General features: G+C 39.2%; 1 protein-coding gene across 2 annotated transcripts in view; it reads right to left on the bottom strand.

Annotated features, from left to right (window-relative positions):
• The window catches only part of TTC27 (tetratricopeptide repeat domain 27), a 184070-nt gene that overhangs the window by 103878 nt on the left and 53446 nt on the right, over window positions 1-26746 (bottom strand). The window contains exon 10 of one of the 2 annotated variants that reach the window (XM_008700249.2): window positions 16444-16557. The exons of the other annotated variant lie outside the window; for it this stretch is intronic. Coding sequence (XP_008698471.1) covers window positions 16444-16557 — 114 coding nt within the window. The remainder of the gene's footprint in view (window positions 1-16443; window positions 16558-26746) is intronic. 2 annotated transcript variants of the gene reach the window in all.

Here is a 26746-nt window from a genome sequence, read left to right as displayed (position 1 = left end):
GGCACTGGAGGAGATAATGCTAAGTGAAATAAGTCAAGCAGAGAAAGACAACTATCATATGGTTTCACTCATTTATAGAACATAAGAAGTAGGAAGATCGGTAGGAGAAGAAAGGGATAAAGAAAGGGGAGGTAATCAGAAGGGGGAATGAAGCATGAGAGACTATGGACTCTGCGAACAAACTGAGGGCTTCAGAGGGGAGGGGCTGGGGGAATGGGATAGGCTGGTGATGGGTAGTAAGGAGGGCACGTATTGCATGGTGCACTGGGTGTTATACGCAAGTAATGAATCATGGAACTTTACATCAAAAACTAGGGATGTACTGTATGGTGACTAACATAATATAATAAAAAATATTNNNACAGCGGTCGAGTGTCTGCCTTCGGCTCAGGGCATGATCCCGGCGTTATGGGATCAAGCCCCACATCAGGCTCTTCTGCTATGAGCCTGCTTCTTCCTCTCCCACTCCCCCTGCTTGTGTTCCCTCTCTCGCTGGCTGTCTCTATTGCTGTCTAATAAATAAATAAAATATTCAGAAAAAACAAAACAAAACCAGGGGTGTACTGTATGGTGACTAACATAATATAATAAAAAATATTATTATAATTAAAATAAATAAATAAATAATAAAAAATTAAATAAAAAAATCTTTTAAGAAAGAAAATAAAAAAATAAATGTAAAAATCAAATGCAATTTCTCAAATTTTGAAGCCATACCCACTCCTTAGGCAAGCCCAGTACAGCCACAGACAGTGGGAATTACTAGACCATGTGCCCCACAAGGGCACACACTCTCCACTGACACAAAAAGTCACACATCAAGGTCAATACGAAGCCTACCAAGTACAATGCATGAGGATGTGTTTTTATGAAGATATATATATATATATATCCCAGAGCACATACATAGCCCGAGACACTAAAACATGAAAGAGAAGCCTTTATTGCAGAACAAATGACTCGTCTGTAATATAAAGAAAAAGCTTTGGTTTTTAGATATGTTGAGAAACACAGAGTGAACATATTTCTAGTTAATTAAGTGAATTCATGAACTCTAGTTCTCTTATCACTTCTAAAGACCTCAAAAAGTAGTGATTTATACATGTAATTCATCATTTTTTAGGAAACACTGTAAGGAAAAAGTTACATTCCTTTATCTCTTTTCCCTCCCTTTCAAAAAATACAACCAACCAAATTGTGAATTACTACCTTCTGGGAACACTACGTTAACCTTTGTGATCACGGTGATTGCTCTGTTCCTGTTAGCTCTGGCCCTGAGCTGAAGATCTGGACTGGAATGATATTAGAAAGGCTGGTCTCTACAGCTCATGGATTTCTCAAGTGCCAGATGAAAATTTAATCTTTAATTTAGCCAATTCTCAAATTGTCCTGCTAATAAGTAGCTAATTCAAACATGATTTTTTTTTCAAATTCAACACGCAGCAAACACCCACTGAATGCCTATTCTAAGAATACAAAAGTAAAAGAAACAGAAGACGTGAGCCCTCAAGAAGCTCACATTCTAGATGTGATGTTAGAAAGGCTTCCAAATAAAGTATAATATAATTTAATAAATGCTAAAATATAGCTTTGGAAACACACTCCAGGGGTGCCTGGGTGGTTCAGTCAGTTAAGTGCCTGCCTTTGGCTCAGGTCATGATCTTGGGGTCCTGGGATCCAGCCCCGCAGGGGCTCTCTGCTCAGCTTCTCCCTCTCCCTCTGCAGCTCCTCCTGCTTGTGCTCCTTATCTCTCTCTCTCTGTCAAATAAATAAATAAAATCTTAGAAAAGAAAAGAAAAGAAAAGAAAAGAAAAAAGAAAAAACACAGTCCAGAAATAAACCGCACACATGTGGTCAGTTGATTTTTGATTTTTCAACGAAAGGACCAACCAGTTGGTGAGGAGAAAAAGTAAGAAGAGTTACAACAGTCTCAGTGAGAAATGAAGATATTAAAATGGCATAATTCTCTCATTAGTTGTGGGATAAAACAACTTCAGCAATCCTTTTCTCACAAAACTCAGACTGAAACTAAGATGGGTCAGAAGCCTGGGTCTGCTGGGGGACACCTTCCCCTCATGATCATTATTTGGCTGAGGGATGGGAGGTCCCAGGTGGGCATAAACTATCCCTCACCTCTGTGTCAATGCCAAGGGGAGTTTCCGGCACCCGATGCCATCCTATAAAGCTGGACATCGTGCTGGGAAACTGGGGGGTACTAGGGAGCTCTTACCTGCATCTGAGAACATGCTTCCAGCTTAGTATAACTGAATACTATATCCTACAGTTGGGTCCCTTACCTTCTTTCTTGCAGTCATATCCCCATCTCTTTGAGAGAACCACACACTTACATAATTATTCTAAAGTTGAGGGGCGCCTGGATGGCTCAGTTGGTTGAGTGGCCAGCTCTTGATTTTGGCCCAGGTCATGATCTCAGGGTCCCTGGGTCGGGCTCCTCGCTCAGGAGGGAGTCTGCTTGAAGATTCTCTCTCCCTCTCCCTCTGCCCCTTTCCCTGCTCACACACATGCATGCTCTCTCTCTCTAAAATAAATAAATCTTTTTAAAAAATAAATAAATAAGGTTGAGATGATCCACACAAGCTGGCCGTCTGCCCCAAACTACCGCCCTCCTACCAAATGCTCCTGATGACTACAGGCACAGGGCACTTCTGATGAGATGCCATGACCCAGGATCTGGCTTTGGTCTAGGGGTAGAAAGGGAGGCCCTGTGTTAACATATTTGATTCAGAGCTAATTCTGCATATTATCAACCTCATACACATTTTCTGAACTGTTAGGCCTTTTTTCTGACCCTGCTATCCCAACCTTTAAACACTTTAACCTTGTTCTTGATGAAAAGGTGCCTCTTCTAAGCACTCGAAGCCTTTCGTATCTGTTGCAGTTTCTCTAAGTTCAGTGAGCTAAGAAAACCTCACAAATTGTTTAGTTCACCTGTTGAGTTATCACTCTGGGGAAGGTGACCCAATATTCTAGGCTATGACTTCTGTGACTTACTACCACTGGCTGATGCTTCAGACAAGCACTGAGAGAAGGTCCTCCTCATGGAGGTCTCTATATCTCTTGTTACTGGCTCTTCACTTGGGATCTTGGCGCTGCTACCAGCTCCTCTGGATACCATCTCTGGCCCCTAGGCTGAAGCACACTGCTTGCTTGCACCATCTAGGGGATGCTGTCCAAACCTTACATGTCTTGTGGAGGAAAAGAATAAGGGAATAAAGCAACAGGATATATGGGGCCTATCTAAAAAGAGAAGCTTCTCTGTTATAACATCAATTACCTCAGATCCAGAGTTTAAGGCCCTAGGGGAAGGGGTAGAGAGAAGATTCTTGGCAATCCTAACGAAGCCTGCCAGTTAGACACACCCTGGCCAGGTGCGCAGTATGTAGTCAGTCCTTCCATTCCAGGGAAAGGCCTCTCAGACAAAGAAACTCATATAACCGCAGAAGCAGCTCACATTAACCGCTAATACAATGAACACTGGTGATCATCAGGAAGTTAAGGAAAAGCAATACCAAGAAAAGAAAGGCCAAGATGAACATATAAAATAATTTACTACTGAGGAGAGAGAATTCATGGAAAGAAGGGAATTTTTAAAATTCTAATTAACAATGTGAATATAAATTAAATGAGATATCTCAGCAATATAAAAAGAAAAGGGTATTAGAAAAAACAATCACAAAAATACAATATTCCTAAAAATTAAAAATAATTGTCAAATATTATTTTTAATGAAATAAAGGGAATTAAGAGTAAACTAATCTTGATGAGCACTGAAAAAAAGTGCATAGAACTGTTGAATCACTATATTATATACCTGAAAATAACTGTAAAAAGAGAGAGAGAAAGAAAAAAAAAGAATTATCAAAATAAAAAATTACAAGGATAGACTGAATAATATTAGAAATTAGGCTAATGATCAAAACTAGAGATATAGAAAAAAAAAAGGTCAAAGAAATCTCCCACAACATCAAGCAAAACTACAAAAAAAAAAAAAAAAAAAAAAAAAAAAAAAAAAAAAAACCACCAAAAAAAGGTAAGAGTCATACAAGATAAATTCAGGTGGTCTCACATAAGTTTACTAGAATTCCAACGGCAGAACTGAACTAGAGAAAAAGGCTTTAAAAAAAATGGAGAGGTATAATTAAAGAAATAATGGAAGAAAATACCCTTTGTACATGGTAGAGCTGGAATCTGAAACCAGGTGGTATGACTCCAGAACCCATGCTCACATTCAGACATCCAGAATTCCAAGCATGGAGAGAAAATTCTAAAAATGTTCAAAAAGAGAAGAAAAATATCACTTAAAATGGAACAATAATGGGGTACCTGGGCAGCTCAGTCGGTTAAGCTGACTCTATTTCAGCTCAGGTCATGATCTCAGGGTCATGGGATCAAGCCCCATATTGGGCTCCTCACTCAGCAGGGAATCTGCTTGAGATTCTCTCTCTACCCCTCTACCCCTCCCCCTGCTTGCACTCTCTTTCTCTCTCAAATAAATAAATAAATCTTTTAAAAAATGGAACAATAATTAAACTGCCACACTTAGCAGTAAACTGGAATGCTGGAAGATACTAAAGAAATGATCTCATTTACAGTCCTACAGAAAGATTATTTTGAAACTAGAATTCTATACCCAACTCAACTAATAAATTCTGATGGAAAAATACATTCACAAAGACTCAAATTTTACCACCCACGTCCTTTAGATGAAAGTTACACAGGAAGTAACACAAAAAGACAAGGAAAACAAGGAATGTAACAACTGAGATCAAAGAAACAGTGGTAGCTATGACCTAAAATGAGTTAAAAAAAAAAAAAAAAAAGCAAGAAAGGAACAAATGGAGAATCCCTGGACCCTGATTGCTATGACACCCTTCGTCAAGTAGCAAAAGTTCAAAGACAAAGCATATGATTTTTTCTCCATAGGTACAATCACAGTATTTGGTTATATAATTAAAACACTCATATAATCATAATTATAATATTATAAAACTGATTTAAAATTTTAAAAATCAACATATGACTAAACACAGATGACATAAATTACAGAATAAAATCCAGAGTGACAATCCCTAACCATTGCAAAAAAAAAGGCATAAACATGAAAGAGGGAATGAGAAATGTACTGACTTACCCACAATTCATAGTGTGGAGGCAACAGATTCTATCTAAAGTTGATAAAACAGGGGGTGCCTGGGTGGCTCGGATGGTTAAACATCTGACTCTTGGTTTCAGCCCAGATTGTGCTCTCAAGGTCGTGAGATCAAGCCCCATGTCAGGCTCCACACTCAGCGTGGAGTCTGCTTAAGACTCTCTCTCCCTCTCCCTCTGCCTCCCACCCCCCTCTCAAATAAATAAATAAATCTTTAAAAAAAATTAAGTTGGAAAGCAAGAAAAGGAGTACAAGCATTTAAAGAAGTAATAGAAGTGTAACTATTTAAAGTTATAATGGAAACCACGAGAACAACAAAAAGAAACTGCTAAAAAGTGAGTTGGGAATTGGAGGAGAATTTACACCTTGCATTTGAGATCCTTCTGAGTAGACTTTTTTTTTACTATGTGTAGTGTGAAAGTTTCTAATATGCAGTTTAAAAATCAAAATACATTAATTAAAGGGCACCTTCAGAAATAGGTGATAGGTTCAATAAATTATAGCACCTCCATTTAACAGAGTGACATATGGCTGCTGGAATGAATGAGCTAGATCTACAGGTCCTGGCATGCAGAGCTGATCAGGCTGTTCTGTTACGAGGCAAAAAAGTATAAAGTAATATAGACTGCATGATCCCGCTGATGTTTAAGCATACTGGTTATTCATGCAGAGAAAGAAGTCTAGAAGGTTACAAATTGAGATTGGAAGGCAAGCAAGGTGGGGGAAAACCGTTTTTTACTTTCTGCTTCTCTACTGCCTACTTTTTATAATTAGCAGGTATTATTTCTATAATTAAAAGCAATTAAAAACAGTGACATAATTTTAAAAAAACAAAACATACTTTGCCACTACTAACCATGGACTTGGTCCAGGGGTTAGATATAATACCAGCAGTGTGATTTTCCCTCAGTATAAAAAATAATATGAAGGACCCCTCTATGAAATTATTCAAAAACAAGAGGCTCACTGTATAAATCCTGACGTTATATTTCTGTGACCAGTTTTTCCCTAATTAAGGTTTTTGTTACGACATGCCTTTAATCATTACTAGAAATTAAACAGCCATGTAAAGAAAGGGCTATCAGCTTTTTTTTTTTTAAGATTTATTCATTTTAGAGAGAGAGAAGGAGAGAGAATCTCAAGCACACTTCACACTGAGCCTGACATGGAGCTCGATCTCACAACCCTGAGATCACGACCTGAGTCGAAACCAAGAGTGGGACGCTTAACCGACTGAGCCACCCAGGTACCCCAGGATTCCCAGCTTTTAAGAGAAGTGTTTTAGCCTATATTGGAGTGATAATCTCCACAACAGTACCAAACGTCTTGTTCTGGACTCTTCTCCCTCCAGAATCAAATATGATGGAAAACATCTATACCATCAAAGCATGTATACAATTCCAGTATCAAGAACAGATGTTCTTGGAAAACTAAAACTCATTTAAAAATTGTTAAATCTCAATTAACTACCACAGTAAAGAAAGTCAAATGTAGTACAAAGAGTGACAAAAAACTGCTCTAATCTCCAATTCCCAGTTCAATGCACTGTCCTCCCACAAATTCAAAGGTGAAGGAAAAGATCCCTATTGGAAAATCATCCGCAGAGGCACAGCTACCTGAACAGGGGCAGACTGTCCTCATTTAAATTAACAGGGTTAAGAGATAACTGAGTAATTACAATTCATTAGCGAGATTATTTTAATAATGAACACAAAATCATCAGAAGCAGGGTATGAATAAGTACTGGAGAATATAATCTCGCTTTAATTCTTTGCTTCTGAATCATAACCACTCAAACAATGTTTCCATAAACACCATTTTTTCAGCATTAGCACCATCATCACAGCCCCAAACATGCAATCATTCAAGAACTCCAGCCTAGAAGAATTTTCATGAGATAAGGTGTTTTTAAAGGACTCTCCTCAATTTGGAGTTCTTTTTTCCTCTGTGGATCTTGTAACATTGCTTTATTTACCTTTCGGTGGGATGCAATATTCTAAGTTTGGCATGTCTCAGAAATCCCTCCCAAACCTGCCACCTTCAGGACCTGCCATCACATCATCACCGCGCAAGTTACAGTCCAAACCGTCAGTAACTAGCCAGGCCAGCTGAGTCGAGTCACCTGACCTCATCCCACCTGCACTTCCTCAACTCGTAATATGACAAGACCAAGCTTTTCCCTAAATAACTCCTTCTGGCTTATTTTTCTTTCAGCCTTAAGAGCTTATCGTTTTATCACACTATAACAGTTGATGAAGGAAACAGATTTTCACAGAAACTAAAACAAAATTTCTCCTAAACATTGTTTTATACATACAGGTATTTGAAAAATCCTTTTCCTCTTATTCTTCGGGGACGCAGCAACTTCAACAAGCACAGTAATATCAAGCTCGGAATCAGAGAATTGGCAAGAGTTCAGGTGATGAGGTAAATGGCTCAACAAGGGGCAGAAAATTAGATAAATCCTGCATTCACCTTGTCACATGATCTGGCTCATTTCCAAAATTTCTGGGTTGAGGAGTGAAGTGATTTTCTCTGTGGTATCTCCCTGCAAAGGCAGAAATAGTAAGTCCCTCATCCTGTTCTACAGGCAGAGAGGTACACAATTCTCTTCAGAATGCAGGATTTGGATGGCAAGACGGGGAGATACGAGATATACGAAGGCCAAGACAGGGCACGACGCGAGAGCATGGTGATGTGGCTCCTACTTCAAATCTATTTTCCTCAAACACATCCGTTTGTTATTTGATGCCCAAAAACATAATGTACATAATTCAGAGAATAAAGCAGGTTTCCAATGACAAAGTTGTGCTATACACTTACAAATTTACCTCTACTTTATGAGTTTAACTGCCGCGCCAAAAGAAAACTGAATGACGACTTAGTTATTTCACACGCCGACATGAATGTACCAGATAAATGCAAAGCAAATCACTTCTAACTCAGTATGCCCTTCATTAATAAATAAATGTAATCTAGTACTATTTGTATTAAGGCCAAACTTTGGCAAAGAAAACAAAAACCCATTTAAACTGTTTCCCAAAATAAAATTTAAAAAATTTATGTGTAGTCTCCTTAAACAAAAAACTATACACCCATTTTAATAAAATATGCATATGTGATCATTTTAACACTTCAGTTATTTCAACATTCTGCTTAGTGTGAAATGAGCTTTTAATAAATAAACTTCAATACCATAGGGCCAATTCAGCATGAATAATTTAAAGTGCTGATCATGAAACCACACCTTCACCTTCCTTCTTGGCTTTACACCAGGCTCAGCTGCAGGGAGTGGGGTGTGCACGTGGCCCCCGGCTGTCAGCTGTCTCAGCGTCCCCCACAGCCACCCAGAGCACCTGGCCTGAGGTCTCGGCCCTTCCCAGGACCACCTATATCCAGTGGCGGGGAAGGGTAGGGAGAAAGTCAGGGGGACGCTCAGCATGGGAAACAGCCTGGGCTGTGTTGGGCCCGCACCTCCGTGTGACTTCTTCCTCAGCCCAATCCTGCTCCCTCCTATTTCTCTTAAAGTGGCACTGAACCCTGATCTCTGTCTCACGAATTTGGAGAAAACAACTTGTGACAATAACATAAAGGGCTCTGAGGTACGATGTGACTCGGTGAAAAGAAGTCAAATGGTTAAAACAATATGTGACAAACTGTAGAGCACATAGTAGGCCCTCAATAAATTCAAACAGTATGTAGGAAGAAAAGCAGAAGGACATGGTAACTGCATCGTATTTTGCAGACAGGGGGAGGGAGATGAAAAAGAGGAGGTGGAAAATAATTCCAAGACAAAGAATCTGGCCCTTAGAATGTAAGCTCCTGAAACCTTACATGTTAATTATCTTAGCATACCCAGGGCCCAATACAGTACCTGGGACATACTAAGAATTCAATAAATGTTTGCTAACTGGGATGTTAGTAGCACTGACATTTATAATAACTTGGTAACCCTCTTGTGGTTTTGCCAAACTATGCTGACACAGATAAGTTCTGGAAAGGAACGTGGGATTTTTGTTTTCATGGATTTTTTGTTTGTTTGCTTTTTATCTGCATGGATTTTTTTTTTTTAAGATTTATTTATTTATTTATTTATTTATTTATTTGACAGAGATAGAGACAGCCAGCGAGAGAGGGAACACAAGCAGGGGGAGTGGGAGAGGAAGAAGCAGGCTCACAGCAGAGGAGCCTGATGTGGGGCTCGATCCCATAACGCCGGGATCACGGCCTGAGCCAAAGGCAGACGCCCAACCGCTGTGCCACCCAGGCGCCCCTGGATTTTTTTTAAAAGGTTTTTTCACCTATTTATTTGAGAGACAGAGAATGAGCAAGTGAGAGAACACAAGCTGGAGGAGGGGCAGAGGGAGAGGGAGAAGCAGGCTCCCCACTGAGCAGAGAGCCCAATGCGGGCTCGATCCCAGAACCCTGGGATCATGACCTGAGCTGAAGGCAGTTGCATAACTGACTGAGCCTCCCAGGTGCCCCTATCTCATGGATTTTTGAATAAAAACTTCACTTAATCCAGATAAACATCTGCTTTTACCTGGCAACAACAGACTTTCGAATGCAGGGGAGCTATTTATTAAAAAACAACAACAACAACAAAACACTTTTAAAAAGCTCTTAAATCCCTCCTACATTGTTGGTGGGAATGCAAGTTGGTACAGCCACTCTGGAAAACAGTGTGGAGGTCCCTTAAAAAGTTAAAAATTGAGCTACCCTATGATCCAGCCATTGCACTACTGGGTATTTACCCCAAAGATACAGACGTAGTGAAGAGAAGGGCCATATGCACCCCAATGTTCATAGCAGCAGTGTCCACAATAGCTAAATCGTGGAAGGAACCGAGATGTCCTTCAACAGACAACTGGATTAAGAAGTTGTGGTCCATTTATACAATGGAATATTACTCAGCTATCAGAAAGAACGAGTTCTCAACATTTGCTGCAACATGGATGGCACTGGAGGAGATAATGCTAAGTGAAATAAGTCAAGCAGAGAAAGACAATTATCATATGATTTCTCTCATCTATGGAACATAAGAACTAGGAAGATCGGTAGGGGAAGAAAGGGATAGAGAAAGGGGGGTAATCAGAAGGGGGAATGAAGCATGAGAAACTATGGACTCTGAGAAACAAACTGAGGGCTTCAGAGGGGAGGAGGGTGGGGGAATGGGATAGACCGGTGATTGGTATTAAGGAGGGCACGTGTTGCATGGTGCACTGGGTGTTACACGCAAGTAATGAATCATGGAACTTTACATCAAAAACCAGGGATGTACTGTATGGTGACTAACATAATATAATAGAAAATATTATTATAAAAATAAATAAATAAATAAAGACTGTTTTTAAAGTTCTCACATTGTTTAGTTTCCTGATACCTCTCTTTGAAAAATAATCTTATTCTGAACACTTTTTCCCTAAGAGTTTAAATTTAAGCAGCCATACAAAAAAAACAAGAGTTGTAAGTTTCACCATCTTTCATTTTACCTTCAGTTTCATTGAAGGTAATTTAACTGATTTCTCTAACTTAGAACAACTACGTAAATCATCTCTTGCATTTGTATTTCTATCCATACTAAGTCTGCTCCCAGTAATCAGGCCAATGAAAATAACCCCCAACTGAGGTCTCTACTTCTATTCTCACCAATAAATGCTACCGTACTCTAAGACTCTCTTTCAACCTGACTTTTGCCATGTTACCCATAGTTCCTTTTACTCAGAGGAGAAAATCCACATTATTCTGTAGCCTTCTATGAGGGTTGACACCAGAACTAGAACAGTCAGCCCTTCCGACATTTTATCTCACGCTGCTCTCCAGCAGGAACCAGACTGACATGAAGCAGACTGAAGGACTCTGTATGCCACACACACCAAATGCATTCTCCCTAAGTCACCTCTTCCTCCTTCCTACCACCCAGCCTTGTAAAACGGTACCAAGTTATGCTTATGATTATTTGGTAAACCTGAACATATTTCACCCCGTATTTACATCTCATTATGTATTTCCTTCCAATGTTCCCAGTTAAAAAATCTAACTCAAGCCTCATTAAAATAAGAAACATCTAGACCTAGGACATGCTCCGACTCCCCCCCCCCCCAACCACCATTCATCGTTTAGATGCTGGGCAGGAGCTGCCTATAGAACTGGAAACCAAACAACTAGCAGTGATAACATGGTACCTGCAGGCATACACATTCTTGCTTGTGTTCCCTCTCTCGCTGTCTCTGTTAAATGAATAAATAAAATCTTAAAAGAAAAAAAAAGATTTTATTTTTAAGTAATCTCTACACCCAAGGTGGGGCTCAAACTCACAACCCCGAGATCAACAGTCGCATGCTCCATTGACTTGAGCCAACCAGGTGCGCCTGCAGGCATATACGTTCCTTTTTTTTTTTTTTTTTTAATTTTAGGCAGAAACTGAAAGGATGAAGCAGCTCAATGCTGTGCTTGCATCCTTTTGCTACAAAGGACATTATTAGGACTATTGATAAAACTTGACTGGGGTCTCATCAAGAAGGATGAATGGGAGTTCTTCACGTCATTTTTTCTTTTTTTTTTTTTTAAGAGAGGGAAAGAGAGATGGGGGGAGGGGAGAGGGAGAGAGAGACTCTTAAGCAGTCTCCATACCTCACGCAGAGCTTGACATAGGGCTTGATCCCACGACCCTGAGATCATGACCTGAGCCAAAATCAAGAATTGGCTGTTTAACCAACTGAGCCCCCCAGGCACCTCTCTTCACATCATTCCTACAACTAAGTTGTTCCAAAGCCAAAAATAAATTCTTAAAAATATCACTGTCATTGACTTCATGAAATCCTCCATCTTTTGCAACATTTTAAATTTCTCTTGGCAATCAATCTGCATCACAGGTTATTAGACAATCAGTGAAAGAGACTAAATGTTATTTAGTCAATGGACGAGAATAAACATTGGTATTAAATGGAGATGATGCCTGAATGCAGATTAATTTTAATTATTTTTGCATCAGGATGAATTCTATTTCTTTATACAATCTGTACCTGTGGAACCACATCTTGTTAACTCTTATATTGTCTCTTTTAATACTCATCACAAACCTACACTGTAAGTACTATTACTACCCTCTTTTGCAGATGATGAAAATGAAGCTTGGACGTATGATGTGATATAATATTTGGTCTCCATCCCTGCTTCCTGGCATGGAGCTTCTCAAACTCCCGTAACTTGCTGAGTGGTAGGGGCTAAAGCAGCATCTTTTGTTATTCATAATAAGCCCTTGCACCATTCTTCAGTTCATGATACTGAGGTGACTCCTGGAGGCTGGGGTCTAGTTGACACAGGAACCAGCCGTGGGATTAGAGGGGTGGAACTTTCAGCCACACTCCCAACCTCTGGGAAAGGGAGCAGGGCTGGGGATTAGGTTAATCATCAACGGCCAAGACTTAATCAATCATGCCTACATAATGAAACCTCCTTAAAAACCCTAAAACAAACAGACTTAGGGAGTTTCCAGGTTGGTGAATCGACCACATGCCAGGAGAGTGATGCACCCCAAACATCACAACGACAGAAGCTCCTGTGCTCAGGATGCTTCCAGACCCTCCCTATGTACCTCTTCACCTGGCTGTTCATCTGTATCCTTTATAATAAACCAGTAATAGTAAGTAAAGTTTCCCTGAATTCTGTGAGCCATTCTAGCAAATTATTGGACTCCAGGTGGGGGTCAGTAGAACCCCTGATTTACAGCCAGTCAGTCAGAACCAGACTTGAGGTTAGCATCTAAAGTAGAGGGCAGTCTTGCAGGGGTGGTTCAATATTCACAAATCAATCAAAATGATACCCTACATTAATGAAAGGATAAGATCCTCTCAATAGATGCAGAAAAAGCATTTGGCAAAATATAGCATCCATTCTTGATAAAAACCTTCAACAAAGTAGGTATAGATAGAATATACCTCAACATCATAAAGGCCACACATGAAAGACCCACAGCTAATATCATCCTCAATGGGGAAAAACTGAGAGCTTTTCCCTATGGTCAGGAACAGGACAGGGATGTCCACTCTCACCATTACTATTTAACATAGTACTGGAAGTCTTAGCCTCAGCAATGAGACAACAAAAAGAAATAAAAGGCATCCAAATCGGCAAGAAAGAAGTCAAACGTTCACTATTTGCAGACGACATGATACTCTATATAGAAAACCCTAAAGACTCCACCAAAAAATTGCCAGAACTAATACATGAATCCAGCAATGTTGCAGGATATAAAGTCAATGTACAGAAATCTGTTGCATTTCTATACACCAATAATGAAGCAACCGAAAAAGAAATCAAAGAATCTGTCTCATTTACAATTGCACCAAAAACCCTCAGACACCCAGGAATAAACCTAACGAAAGAGGTAAAAGATCTGTACTCTGAAAACTATAGAACACTTACAAAAGAAATTGAAGAGGACACAAAGAAATGGGAAAATATTCCACGCTCATGGACTGGAAGAACAAACATTGTTAAAATGTCTATACTATCCAAAGCAATCTACACATTTAATGCAATCTCTATCAAAACACCAACAGCATTTTTCACAGAGCTAGAAAAAACAATCCTAAAATTTATACAGAACCACAAAAGACCCCAAATAGCCAAGGCAATCCTGAAAAAGAAAAGCAAAGCTGGAAGCATCATGATTCTGGACTTCAAGCTCTATTACACAAAGCTGTACTCATCAGGGCAGTGGGGTACTGGCACAAAAACAGACACATAGATCACTGGAACATAATAGAGAACCCAAAAATGGGCCCACAACTATAGGGTCAACTCATCTTTGATAAAGCAGGGAAGAATATCCAATGGAAAAAAGACAGTCTCTTCAACAAATGATGCTGGGAAAACTGGACAGCAACATGCAGAAGAATGAAACTGGACCACTTTCTTACACCATACACAAAAATAAACTCAAAATGGATGAAAGATGTAAATGTGAGTCAGGAAACCATCAAAATCCTAGAGGAGAACACAGGCAGCAACCTCTTTGACCTTGGCCGTAGCAACTTCTTACTAAATACATCACCACAGGCAAGGGAAACAAAAGCAAAAATGAACTACTGGGACTTCATCAAGATAAAAACCTTCTGCACAGTGAAGGAAACAATCAACAAAACTAAAAACAACTGACAGAATGGGAGAAGATATTTGCAAATGACATATCTGATAAAGGGTTAGTATCTAAAATCTATAAAGAACTTATCAAACTCCACACTGAAAAAACAAATAATCTAATTAAGAAATGGACAGAAGACATGAACAGATACTTTTCCAAAGAAGACATCAGATGGCTAACAGACATATGAAAAGTTGCTCAACATCACTGATCACCAGGGAAATACAAATCAAAACCATGATAACACCTCACACCTGTCAGAACAGCTAAAATTAACAACACAGGAAACAACAGTTACTGGCGAGGATGTGGAGAAAGAGGAACCCTCTTGCACTGTTGGTGGGAAAGCAAACTGGTTCAGCCACTCTGGAAAACTGTATGCAGATGCCTCAAAAAGTTAAAAATAGAACTATCCAATGATTCAGCAATTTCACTAGTAGGTATTTACCCAAAGGATACAAAACTACGGATTTGCTCCTCAATGTTTATGGCAGCATTATCAGTAATAGCCAAATTATGGAAAGAGCCCAAATGTCCATCGACAGATGGATAAAGGAGATGTGGTATATATATACAGTGGAATATTACTCATCATCAAAAAGAATGAAATCTTGCCATTTACAACAACATGCATGGAACTAGAGGGTACAATGCTACGTGAAGTAAGTCAGTTAGAGAAAGACAAACACCGTTATGATTTCACTCCCATGTGGAATTCAAGAAACAAAACAGATGAACAAAGGAGGGGGGGTAAAAGAGAGAGAGAGAGAGAGGAAAACAAACCATAAGAGACTCTTAACAACAGAAAACAAAGTGAGGCTTTCTGGGGGGAGGTGGGTGGAGGGTGGGCTACATGGGTGAAGGGTATTAAGGAGGGCCCTTGTTGTGTTGAGCAGTGGGTGTTGTATGTAAGTGATGAATCACTGAACGCTTTTTTTTTTTTAATAATTTTTTATTATGTTATGTTAGTCACCATACACTACATCCCCAGTTTTTGATGCAATGTTCCATGATTCATTATTTGCATATAATACCCAGTGCTCCATGCAATACATGCCCTCCTTACTAGCCATCACTGGACTATCCCAATCCCCCAACCCCCTCCCCTCTGAAGCACTGAATCCTACTCCTGAAACCAATATTGTACTGTATGTTAACTAACTAGAATTGAAATAAAAATTTGAAAAAAAATAAATAACATTTCTGAAACTGACGCTTGTTAAAATTTATGGCATCTTAAAAAATAAAATAAAAATAAAGTAGAGGGCAGTCTTGTGGGTCTGAGTCCTTAACCTGTGGTGTCTGCTCTAAGCTTAGATAGTGTCAGAATTGAATTAAATTACAGGATACCCAGTTGATGTCCACAGGAAAGTGGAGAAATGCTTGGTGTGGAAAACCTACACATGTGGTATCAGAAGTGTTGTGAACCGAGGGGCGCCTGGGTGGCACAGTGGTTAAGCGTCTGCTTTCAGCTCAGGGCGTGATCCTGGCATTGCGGGATCGAGCTCCACATCAGGCTCCTCCACTATGAGCCTGCTTCTTCCTCTCCCACTCCCCCTGCTTGTGTTCCCTCTCTCACTGGCTGTCTCTATCTCTGTCGAATAAATAAATAAAATCTTTAAAAAAAAAAAAAGTGTTGTGAACCGAGGAACAGTTTTCCTTTAGAGAGGTTAAATATTGTGGTCACAGAGCTACTAAGGGACCCAGATGGGCTCTGGAGCCAAACAAGTTCTAGAACCTACATTCTAAAAAATAACAAAATGAACAAAATGAAAAACATCTCATTATTTTATATTCACAACACATATATATGCTTATTTTTTTAAGATTTTATTTATTTATTTGAGAGAAAGAGAGAGAGAGTGCACATGAGGGGGCGGAGGGACAAGCAGACTTCCCGCTCAGTGGGGAGCCCACCCTGGGCTTAATCCCAGGACCCTGAACTCATGACCTGAGCCAAAGTCAGACGTTTAACCGACTGAGCCGTCCAGGCATCCCTACGCTTATTAACAGCAATAAAGAGTTAATCATTAGTTTTTGATGTAGTGTTCAATGATTCATTAGTTGCATAAAGACTTGGAAGAGTAACAGAAAGAGTGACAAAAACTGTCACATTAATTCTCACCTGTGTCTGCCTCATTGCCCGTTCCACTCGGCGTGTGCTTCCTCTCTCAAGTTTCGTCCGGAGGATCAAAGCTGATGTCTGAATAGCCCAAAACTTTGGTTGTGAAAGCAAGAACTGATAGAAGAGATTTAAAAAACAAACACAAAAAGAAGGCATAAGCTCGGTGATCCCACTCTGATTAGTACAAAATTAATTCTTTGAAAAATATCAGAATACAGCTGAATGCAGATATGAAAATCTTCTCAGCGAAAAATAATAAAACATGTGCTATCAAATATTTTTGTGAAGAATTTGTTCACTTGAGCAGTCATTCGTTCACTTAACCTAGTGGATCCAATCTATTGAATAAATCCCTTAAGGAATAAATCAAAATCTTTCCAGATAAGGAAAACAGTAGGCAGACTATATCACACCAGAAATTAATAAATCTTTTTGTCTCACAGGTTATAAAAAATGTGAGAAAATAAACTACCTCAAAATATCTTTCCCAAATTTGAAATAAATGTTTAAATATTACCCAAACTCAAACATAAAAACAAATCATTAGAAATGTGGTAACTTTTCACTTAAAATATATCCTAATTCATAGATGCAAGTGCAAATCAAACTTTAAGTATGTGGAATGCCCAAAAATTAAGTATTTGTTCACTTAAAGGCAAAAGACCTTCTTTTTTTCAACACGTATTACAGAAAACCATTCTAACATATCTGAGAATGCTTTCTGGCCTTGGTTAGGGTAGTGAGGCTCTGATTCAGTTAAAACGCTTTCCCAGGGGAGATATCTTAATAAAAACTGGTCTAAGACAAAAGCTCGAATATGCAAGGGCTAAGTCCTAACCGCAGAAAGGTATGACTGCCATGAGTTCAGAGAATATAGTAGAAACCATTGACTATGACCACACATGTAGTGGGGGGAAAAGTAAAAGTTCTGGGTGAGTAAAAACAGGCAAAATGTATGATGACGCAGTAGGGACCGCTTGGTGTAATGAACACAGTTTTTCCTCTCCGCTAACGACGTGGAATCCATACTGTTTCCCAGAGATCATTCACAACTCTAACATTCCGTCAAGATTGCTACGAAACAAGGGAAAATGCTCATTTGTCGGAAAGCTGACTATATCCTTGATCATTTGCTTGTTTCTAAAAGTCAGCGCAGAAAACACCCTACTTAATTAAGAGTCTAATTAATCACTCAAAACCTAGCTGTACATTAGAAGCGCTTGAGAAGCTTTTGGGGGGGTTTTTTGTTGTTGTCGTTTTTTTTAGTAAATCAGATCCCTAAGAGTAGCATCTGGCAACTGTGTTTTTTAAAAGACTCCCAGGTAATTCTAAACCATAGCTACGTTTAAGACCTACGAGGCTAAACTAAAACAGTAAGCACCGAAAACCACAAAAACTCAATGCTAACAGCAGTTTTTGAGTGTTTGTACTCCAAGAATGACGGACTTCTTCACGGAGTGACTGCTGTTAAGATTTGCCAAGGACTGAATCATTTTAAACCCTTGTTTTATTATCAAAAAGTATATTCTTTAAAAAAAAAAATTTTAAGTAGGCTTCACGCCCAGCATGGGGCTCAATGTGGGGCTTGAATTCAGGACCATGAGATCAAGTCCTGAGCCGAGATCAAGAGTCAGATGCTTAAACGACTGAGCCACCCAGGTGCCCCCACCCAAAAAATATATTCCTTATCAGAATTACAGAACAGAATGGGAACTGTATTATAACAAGTAATTTTTATAAGAAAGGTGCATTTATTTTACGGTAGTCCTATTAATAGTTGTTATCAACTTTGTGAAGGCAAATTTAAAACTGAGGCCTTGAATATTTATTTTTTGGAACGACTGTGTCAAATATTAAAGTCTAATTTGAAGGAGTTATAAAGTCACAATAAACACTGATCTAATTATTTTAAGAAATTGCGATAAACATTATAATGAAGGCAACTGAAATTGAAATCATGTAGAAACATGCAGTCTTAAGTTATAGAGTCCTAGGTACTTGCAGAAATTGATCTTGGAGTGAAAATCCTAGTTACTTAACTTATTCGAAGAACGTGTGTATGTGTGTGTTGTCAACGTTTCTGAACACGATTCACAAAACTTTATCAGCAAAAGTTAAATGTCTCCTAGAAGAGCTTTATTCAGAAATGTAAAGACAGAACTTATTTATGTGTTGTACGTTGTCCCCAGTTCCACTTTTTACTGTAGAGTAGATAACTGGTAAATTTTTCCTTTTTTTAGAATTCAATTCGTCAATATTATCTCTTGAATATAACTTGCATTTATGTTAACAGGAAAAAAAGAACTACTAGGCTAAGATAATACAAGTATTTGTTTTTGGTCAAATTCATTTATCACTCCAAATTCTTATTAAGAGTTAGCAAGAGGGGAGCACCTGGGTGGCTCAGCCAGCTAAGTGTTGGCTCTTGGTTTGGGCTCAGGTCATGATCTCATGATTCGGGAATGAAGCCCCAAGGTCAGGGGAGAAGGGGTTCAGGAGGTCCGGGTCTGCACTCAGTGGGGAGTCTGTTTCTCCCTCTGCCCCTCCCCCTGCTTGTGCTCATACTCTCTTTCTCTCTTTCATATAATTAAAATCTTAAAAAAACAAAAGTTAGCAGGAAGTCCTTCAATGGAGTATAAATTCTATCTCGGCCCCTACAAGTCCTCACTGTACCACCGTGTGAGTAACCTGCCTGGCCTCTATAAACATTTGAATTTTCAACCGTGGATCAAGCCAACCCCTTTACAATAACAAGGAAAATGAAGCACCAACAGGTTAAGCACTTGCTCTGTGTCACACCCTCATTAGTAGCAAAAGCGCATTCTGATACTTGGTCTCGTGATCCCCAGAACATCTTTACAGTGTTTTTTCAACACTTTCCCGAGATATGATTACCTCCTGGAAGGGATGATACGACCCAGGAAACTCTGGTAGAGCAATGTAAGCAGCAGACTCAGTAAAGAACGCTGGGAAACTGCTCTGCTAAGGGGAGCAGGAGTCAGCAAAGAGGGCTCAAATAAGGGAGGAGGAGAATCAATAAATGGGGTCTCACCAAAGTGTACTTGTTCATTAATTCACTTGAGCACCTACTCTGTACAAGGCCCTGTGCACAAGGCCCCAGGGACAAACTAGCAAGACAGACAAGATCCCCGCCCTCACGTAATTTACATTCTAATGCAATGTGGATTAGGTAATCTTGTCCTTGTATAACTGTGCAAATTAAAACATTATATCCCCTTAAAATAAACTTTACCAGATTAACCTATAGCTGTATCTTGTTAGCCTCCATTACCTAAAATATACACGAAAAATGGCTTTATCAACATAAGTAGGTGTATATGGCACTATAAAAAGATACATAAGGTAAAATACATTAAAGAACTGTTTAAAACTCATAACACTGTTTGATCTCAAGAATTTCCAAAGGAAACAACTCTTTTCGTAAAGTAAATCTGCAAAGTGATTCTACTACCCACAATGGGTCGCATTCTCTTCATCTGATTAAAGGGACTGTCTCTGTAACCTCGTGACAGGACNAAGGGCTCTGTAGCACAGCGGAACATTCTCCAAGCCAGCCAGAGCTTGTGCAGAATCCCAGCTCCACCACATGAGATGATTCATTGCGTGACCTTGGGAAGTTACTTGACCTCCAAGGGTCTCTCACTTTGCTCCTCTCTAAAAACAGGAGTAACTACCTCTCACAGTTGTGAGGAGGATTAAGTATGAATTAGGTAAAACTTAACAAGCCTCTGAGAGTACCCACTGAACTGGCCCCCTCTGGATTTCCCCTCTTGTAATGCTTTCTCCGACCCCTAACAGAAAATCACCACCCAGAGTGAGCACATGTTGATGGCACTACCTCTGATAGGGTTCAGGACACACTATCCCCAAAATATTACCATATTTTGAACATTTTACGCCAAAGGAGTCTGAGGAAACAGCAGAAGCAGGAAGATAACCCCGACCTTCCCCCTGCCCCCTGTCCTGAAGGAGGTCATAAAACCCTGCTGTGAGAGGGTCCCTATACCCTATACCTGAGGAAAGCAGCATCCTTTACACCCACAGCTCACACTCCCTGACCTAGCATATTCCTCACGATGCCCACTCTTCATCAAACCAAGCATAAAAATACTCAGGTGTCTTCAGGTCTTTGTCTCCTTATGAAGCCTCCCAATGTTACCAAAAAAAATCTGTATTAAATTAATCTGTGTGCTTTCCTCGTGTTAATCCGTCAGGTTCATTTGCAGACCCAGCCCTAAGAAGACCCAGCCCGAAGAAAACTTGTCCTCCCCTACAGCTCCCAACCGCGCCGATGACCGGCTGGTCAGAGTTAAAGCCCAGCTTTAAGGTTTGCACACTAAACAGGGGAGCTATTCTCCTCTGAAAAACAATAAAATCGGACTGTTTTCTTCGCTGGCATGAGAACAAGAGTTTGCCTGAGACTCTTATGCGAAGGTCAAGCAAAGCATTCTCACTAAACACTGCGAGTAAAACGCAATCTGACAGACATTTGAAAAGCTTTACAAAAGGAACCGGCCGGATAATGGCATCACTGAAGAATGCATTTATCTCCTATCTGTTTGGCCGGGAGACTTGGGAAAGTCTTTTTAAAGGACGTAAATTCAGATAGGCTGTGTTTAATCTATTTTCAGAACACTGCTGCCCACAAGGTAAGTCAATCATAATTAGGTAAGAAAAAGAAAATTCAATGGGGGATATCTGCTCTAATGTTCTACCAACTTATGAAGAAAAGGCTATTTTTAAGAAATAGCCGATCTAATAGTTCAGCAAGCAAACCAACGGAGGGAGCACCAGCCTCACTACGCAGACGGCAGGCCAGCTGGTGAGGACTCAAGCGCGTCTGTCCAGAGTCACCACCGCATCCCCAGCCAGAGTTACTCTTAATTCCACTCAATTCAGGACCTGAGAACGACCACCCTACCGCCTCCTGCGGGCTCTGCCTGTCAGCTCACATGCCCCTCCGCGTGTCAGCTCACACGCCACCTCCTCAGAGAGCCTCTCTCAACCACCTTCCCTTAGTATCTCCATCTCTCCCCTGTGATTCTCCACTGCCGCATGCAGGTTGACTCCTGCCGCGCGGAGGCCCCGGCCATTCTGTTCCCTAGCACCTTCCGTACAGCCTGGGACACTGGAAGCATTCAGAGAGAACGAAAAGGCCAGAGAAGGGATTTTATGTTTGTCGTCACTTACACAGGGGCAAAAGGGTATGTACAAAGATGCTTCGTCTGAAAAAGAAATGTAAATCAACAGTGACTGGCACTTACGAAAATCACCTGTTAACGTTTTTTTTTCTGACATTCCCTCAATAGATTTGGGAAAATAGTCTCCCCCAAGGACACAACACAGTAAATACTAATTGGGTATCATGAAATAATATTTTTATTACTATAATCCAGGTACACTGTGGCTTATATAGGCTTTTGTGAAGCAGCTCAGAAACTTAAACATTACTTTATGGTATATTTTTCTTTACAACAATAGGCTCAAATGCCAAATAAAATAAGCTTACAAGCTTTTTGAAAATAAGTCATTGCTAAATTGTGGCATATAACATATTTTTTAAGAAGAGGCGTGGCAAAGTGGAAAAATGCACTGAAAAAAGGGCTGGACTCTAGACCAGACTCTCCACCAATCAGCTGCGTAAGTCTTGAGAAAGATATTAACCATTTTAGCCCTCCTCTTCCTCATCTATACAATGATGGGATTCGATCTGATAATCTCTAAAGTTGCTGTTAGCTAGAAAGTTTTAATAAAATTTCATTTGTTTTATAGCAAAGAATAATAAGGTTCCAAATAATTCATTATGATACTTTGTACAAATCTAAAAATTAAGGTGAATTCTTTCCTAAACTAGCTTGGGTCCCTCCACCTTCCCAGCCATTCTCTCTATGCCCTTAAATAAGTGGATTAACTTCTCTTGCACTAAGATGTGTCTTATCTATAAAGAGAAAAACAACTGGACTAAACGTGACCAAAGCTTATTCTACCTACAAAATTCTGTCATGATGAAGGGAAAATAATGACACGAATTCCCGAGTTCATCTTCGTTGAATTTTGGTTATTTTATATTTTTAATTAACATTAATTTGATTATAATTATTATAGACTTCATAGTCACCAAAAAACCCACACAGGTTATTAAAAGCCAATGAAAGTTCTTTACTGTCCAATATAAGAGAGAAATACTAGAGAACACTTAAACTTCTCAGATGCCAAAAATTAGTAAAATAAATGAAGATGTTCACAAATCCCACACGGGGATCCATCAGATCAGGAATAGTGAGGTGTCTTACCCAGACAAGGCTAAATAAGCACCCAGTTTCAGCTCTGGTCATGAGAAGCAGTGAGGGACTGAACATACAGTACCTAAACATAAGCTGATTAAATTTTGTACTAGCCTAGGAGTCTAGCTACCAGTTATTTATGTGAGCAAAAAACAAAACACATCAGGGATTAACAGATTGTGAATTTCTATTGACAGCTGTACGTTCATGGCAGTTATTTGACGATGTCTTTGTACATATGAGGAAATCTGGGCATTGAAAAAAGCATTCTCACATAAAAAAAAAAAAAAACAGACAAAAAAGCATCCTCAAAAGACTAAACATAGGATTACACATGATTCAGCAAATTCACTTCTTGGATATATGCCCAAAAGAAATAAAAAGAGGGATTTAAATAGATATTTACATACCAGTGTTCATGGCAGTGTTACTCACAATAGCTGAAAGGCAGAAACAACTCAAATATTCACTGACAGAAAAATGATAAACCAAATGGGGCATGTATGTGTGTGGGGGTCTATATATATAAATATAATTCAGCCCTAAAAAGGAAGGAGGTTCTGATACACACTACAGATGGATGAACCTTGAAGACCTTACGCTCATTGAAATAAGCCTGCACAAAAGGACAAATATTTTATGATTGCGTGAAGTACCCAGAAAACTGAAATGCACAGAAACAGAAAACAGAATGGTGGTTGTCATTCTAGGGAGAGGAGAGTCTAGGGAGCCAGTGTTTAATGGGTACCGAGTTTCAGTATGAGGTGATAAAAAAGCTCTGGAGATGGAAAGTGCTGATAATTACCTAACAGTGTAAATGTCTTTAATGTCACTGAATGATACACTTAAAAACTGTTAAAATGGAGGGGCCTGAGTGGTTCAGTCAGTTAAGCGTCCGACTCTTGTTTCCAGCTCAGGTCATGATCTCAGCGTCATGAGATTGAGCCTCGAGCTGGGCTCCATGCTGGGTGCAGAGCCTGCTTAAGATTCTCTTTCTCCCTCTCCCTCTGCCCCTCTCCCCACCTCTCTCTCTCTTTCTCTAAAAAAATTTTTGTTAAAATGATAAACTTTGTTATGAATATTTTATGACAACCTAAAAAGCATATATCTTAAAAAATCATTACTTACAAGGTCCTTAAAAAGAGCAATTTTACATTCAAGTTCAGTTTTGCTAAAGACTTAAAAAGAAAATATAAGATAAAAATATAACTAAGACCAAACTAGCTATTTCACTGCTTTTTTTTAAAGCCATGAATAATATTTTGGATGAAACATCCTATATGCATATTCAACATCTCCCAAATTTCCAAGTTTGTCTCCCAAAAGCTAGATTATTTTAGGGTATGAAAATATGTCTCTATATAATTAAGTTACAGTAAACACTATTTTTAATCATCTCAGTTCCTATTTCCTCCAAAGAACACATTTTTGAGGCTATCGAATACAGTATGTTGTTAATTCTTATAATTTATATTTTATTTTTGATATCTCACTCATTTCTCAGAAATGTTCTATAAATTTTTGAATATTTTTATCTAAATCTGTCTCTAAATAAGAAATTACTGAAAAGCCAATAATGGGAGAGTCAGATTCTTGTTTTGAGGGAAACACAGTTACTACTCAACTGTAAAAGTCTGGACAAGTGTTTTTTTCTTTTTAGGTTTTGATTTTAATGAAATGTTAGTAAGATAAAATGTTGTGTTCTCATCATGACCAAGTGCACTCCTTGATCCCCATCACCTATTTAATCCATACCCCCTCCACCTCCCCTCTGGTAACCACCAGTTTGTTCTCTATAGTTAAGAGTCTGTTTCTTGGTTTGCCTCTCTCTCTCTTTTTTCTCCTTTGCTCATTTGTTTTGTTTCTTAAATTCCACATATGAGCCAAATCATATGGTATGTGTCTTTCTCCAACTGACTCGTTTCAGTTAGCATAATACACTCTAGTTCTATCCATGTTTCTGCAAACGGCAATATTTCATTCTTTTTTATGGCTGAATAATATCCCATTGTATATATAATGCCACTTCTTTCTCTGTTCATCTATTGATATTGCTGCTTCCATATCTTGGCTACTGTAGATAATGCTGCTATGAACACTGGGGTGCATGTATTCCTTTGAATTAGTATTTTGATATTCTTTGGGTAAATAGTAGTGCGACTGCTGGATCATAGAGTAGTTCTATTTTTAACTTTTTGAAGAATCTCCATACTGTTTCCAGAGTGGCTATACCAGTTTGCATTCCCACCAACAGTGTGGAAAGGATTCCCGTTTCTCCGCATCCTCACCAACACTGGTCGTTTCCTGTGTTATTGGTTTTAGCCCTTCTGACAGGTGTGAGGCGATACCTCATTATAGTTTTGACTTGCATTTCCCTAATCATAAGTGATATTGAGCATCTTTTCATGTGTCTGCTGGCCATCTCTATGTCTTCTTTGGAAAAGTGTCGTTCATACCTTCTGCCCATTTTTAACTGCATATTTGTTTTCTGGGTGTTGAGTTTTATAAATTCTTTATATAGTTTGGATACTAACCCTTTATCGGATATGTCATTTGAAAATAGCTTCTCCCATTCCATAGGTTGCCTTTTAGTTTTGTTGATTGTTTCCTTTGCTGTGCAGAAGCTTTTTACTTCGATGTAGTTCCAATAGTTTATTTTTGCTTTTGTTTCCCTTGCCTCAGTAGACCTATCTAGAAAGATGTTGTTGTGGCTGATGTCAGAGAAATTAGTGTCTGAGATTGCTTCTAGGATTTTTATGGTTTCAGGTCTCACATTTACATCTTTCATCCATTTTGAATTTATTTTTGTGTATGGTATAAGAAAGTGGTCCACTTTCATTCTTCTGCATGTTGCTGTCAATTTTCCCAACACCATTTGTTGAAGAGACTGTATTTTTCCCTTTGGATAGTCTTTCCTGCTCTGCCGAAGATTAAATGACCATATAGTTGTGGGTTCATTCTGGGTTTTCTACTCTGTTTCATTGATCTCTGTGTCCATTTCTGAACCAGTACCATACTGTCTTAATGACTACAGCTTTGTAATATAGCTTGAAGTCCAGAATCGTGATGCCTCCAGCTTTGCTTCCTTTTTCAAGATTGCTTGGACTATTCAGTGTCTTTTATGGTTCCATACAAATTTTAGGATTGTTTGTTCTAGGTCTGTGAAAAATGCTGTTGATATTTTGATAGGGACTGCACTAAATGTGTAGATTGCTTTGGGTAGTATAGATATTTTAACAATATTTGTTCTTCCAATCCATGAGCATGGATTATCTTTCCATTTCTTTGTGTCCTCTTCAATTTCCTTCATCAATGTTTTATAGTTTTCAGAGTACAGGTCTTTTACCTCTTTGGTTAGGTTTATTCCTAGGTACCTTATGGGTTTTGGTGTAATCATAAATGGAACTGTTTTCTAAATTTCTCTTTCTGCTGCTTCATTATTGGTATATAGAAATGCCACAGACTTCCATAGACTGATTTTATATCCTGCTACTTTACTGAGTTTATCAGGTCCAACAGTTTTTTGGTGGAGTCTTTCAGGTTTTCTATATAGAGTATCATGTCATCTGTAAATTGTGAAAGTTTTACTTCTTCCTTGCTGATTTGGATGCCTTGACAACAGTAGCTCTTAAGCAGGATTTTATTCATCCTCTAGGGGAGCAAGGTGCCACTTCTCTGAAGGCACAGAGTACGTCAACTCCCTTAAAAGGGAAATCACTCAAAACACAAATTAACCTGTGACCACTCCACCTAAGCTCTCTGGCAGTGCTCAACCTGCCAGTGCACATCGCACTCACCCTTACAAAGGCACTGATACCAGTTATCTTAAAGTCTAAAATGCCTAATCCTGGCTAGCTCTGTGCACTGGCAAACAGCAGCTGTGCACAGCAGTAAGCTATTCCCTTGTACAAATACTCAATTTATTAGAATTCTTCCCAAATAACACAAACCCAAGTAATGTCCCACTATGTTTAAACCACATCCTTGAAGACTTCGGG

The sequence above is a fragment of the Ursus maritimus genome, unplaced genomic scaffold (genome assembly GCF_017311325.1).
Source record: "Ursus maritimus isolate PB19 unplaced genomic scaffold, ASM1731132v1 scaffold_6, whole genome shotgun sequence".
Lineage (NCBI taxonomy): Eukaryota > Metazoa > Chordata > Mammalia > Carnivora > Ursidae > Ursus > Ursus maritimus.
Note: the sequence above shows the minus strand (reverse complement) of the source record. Positions and strands in the feature narration are given on the sequence as shown.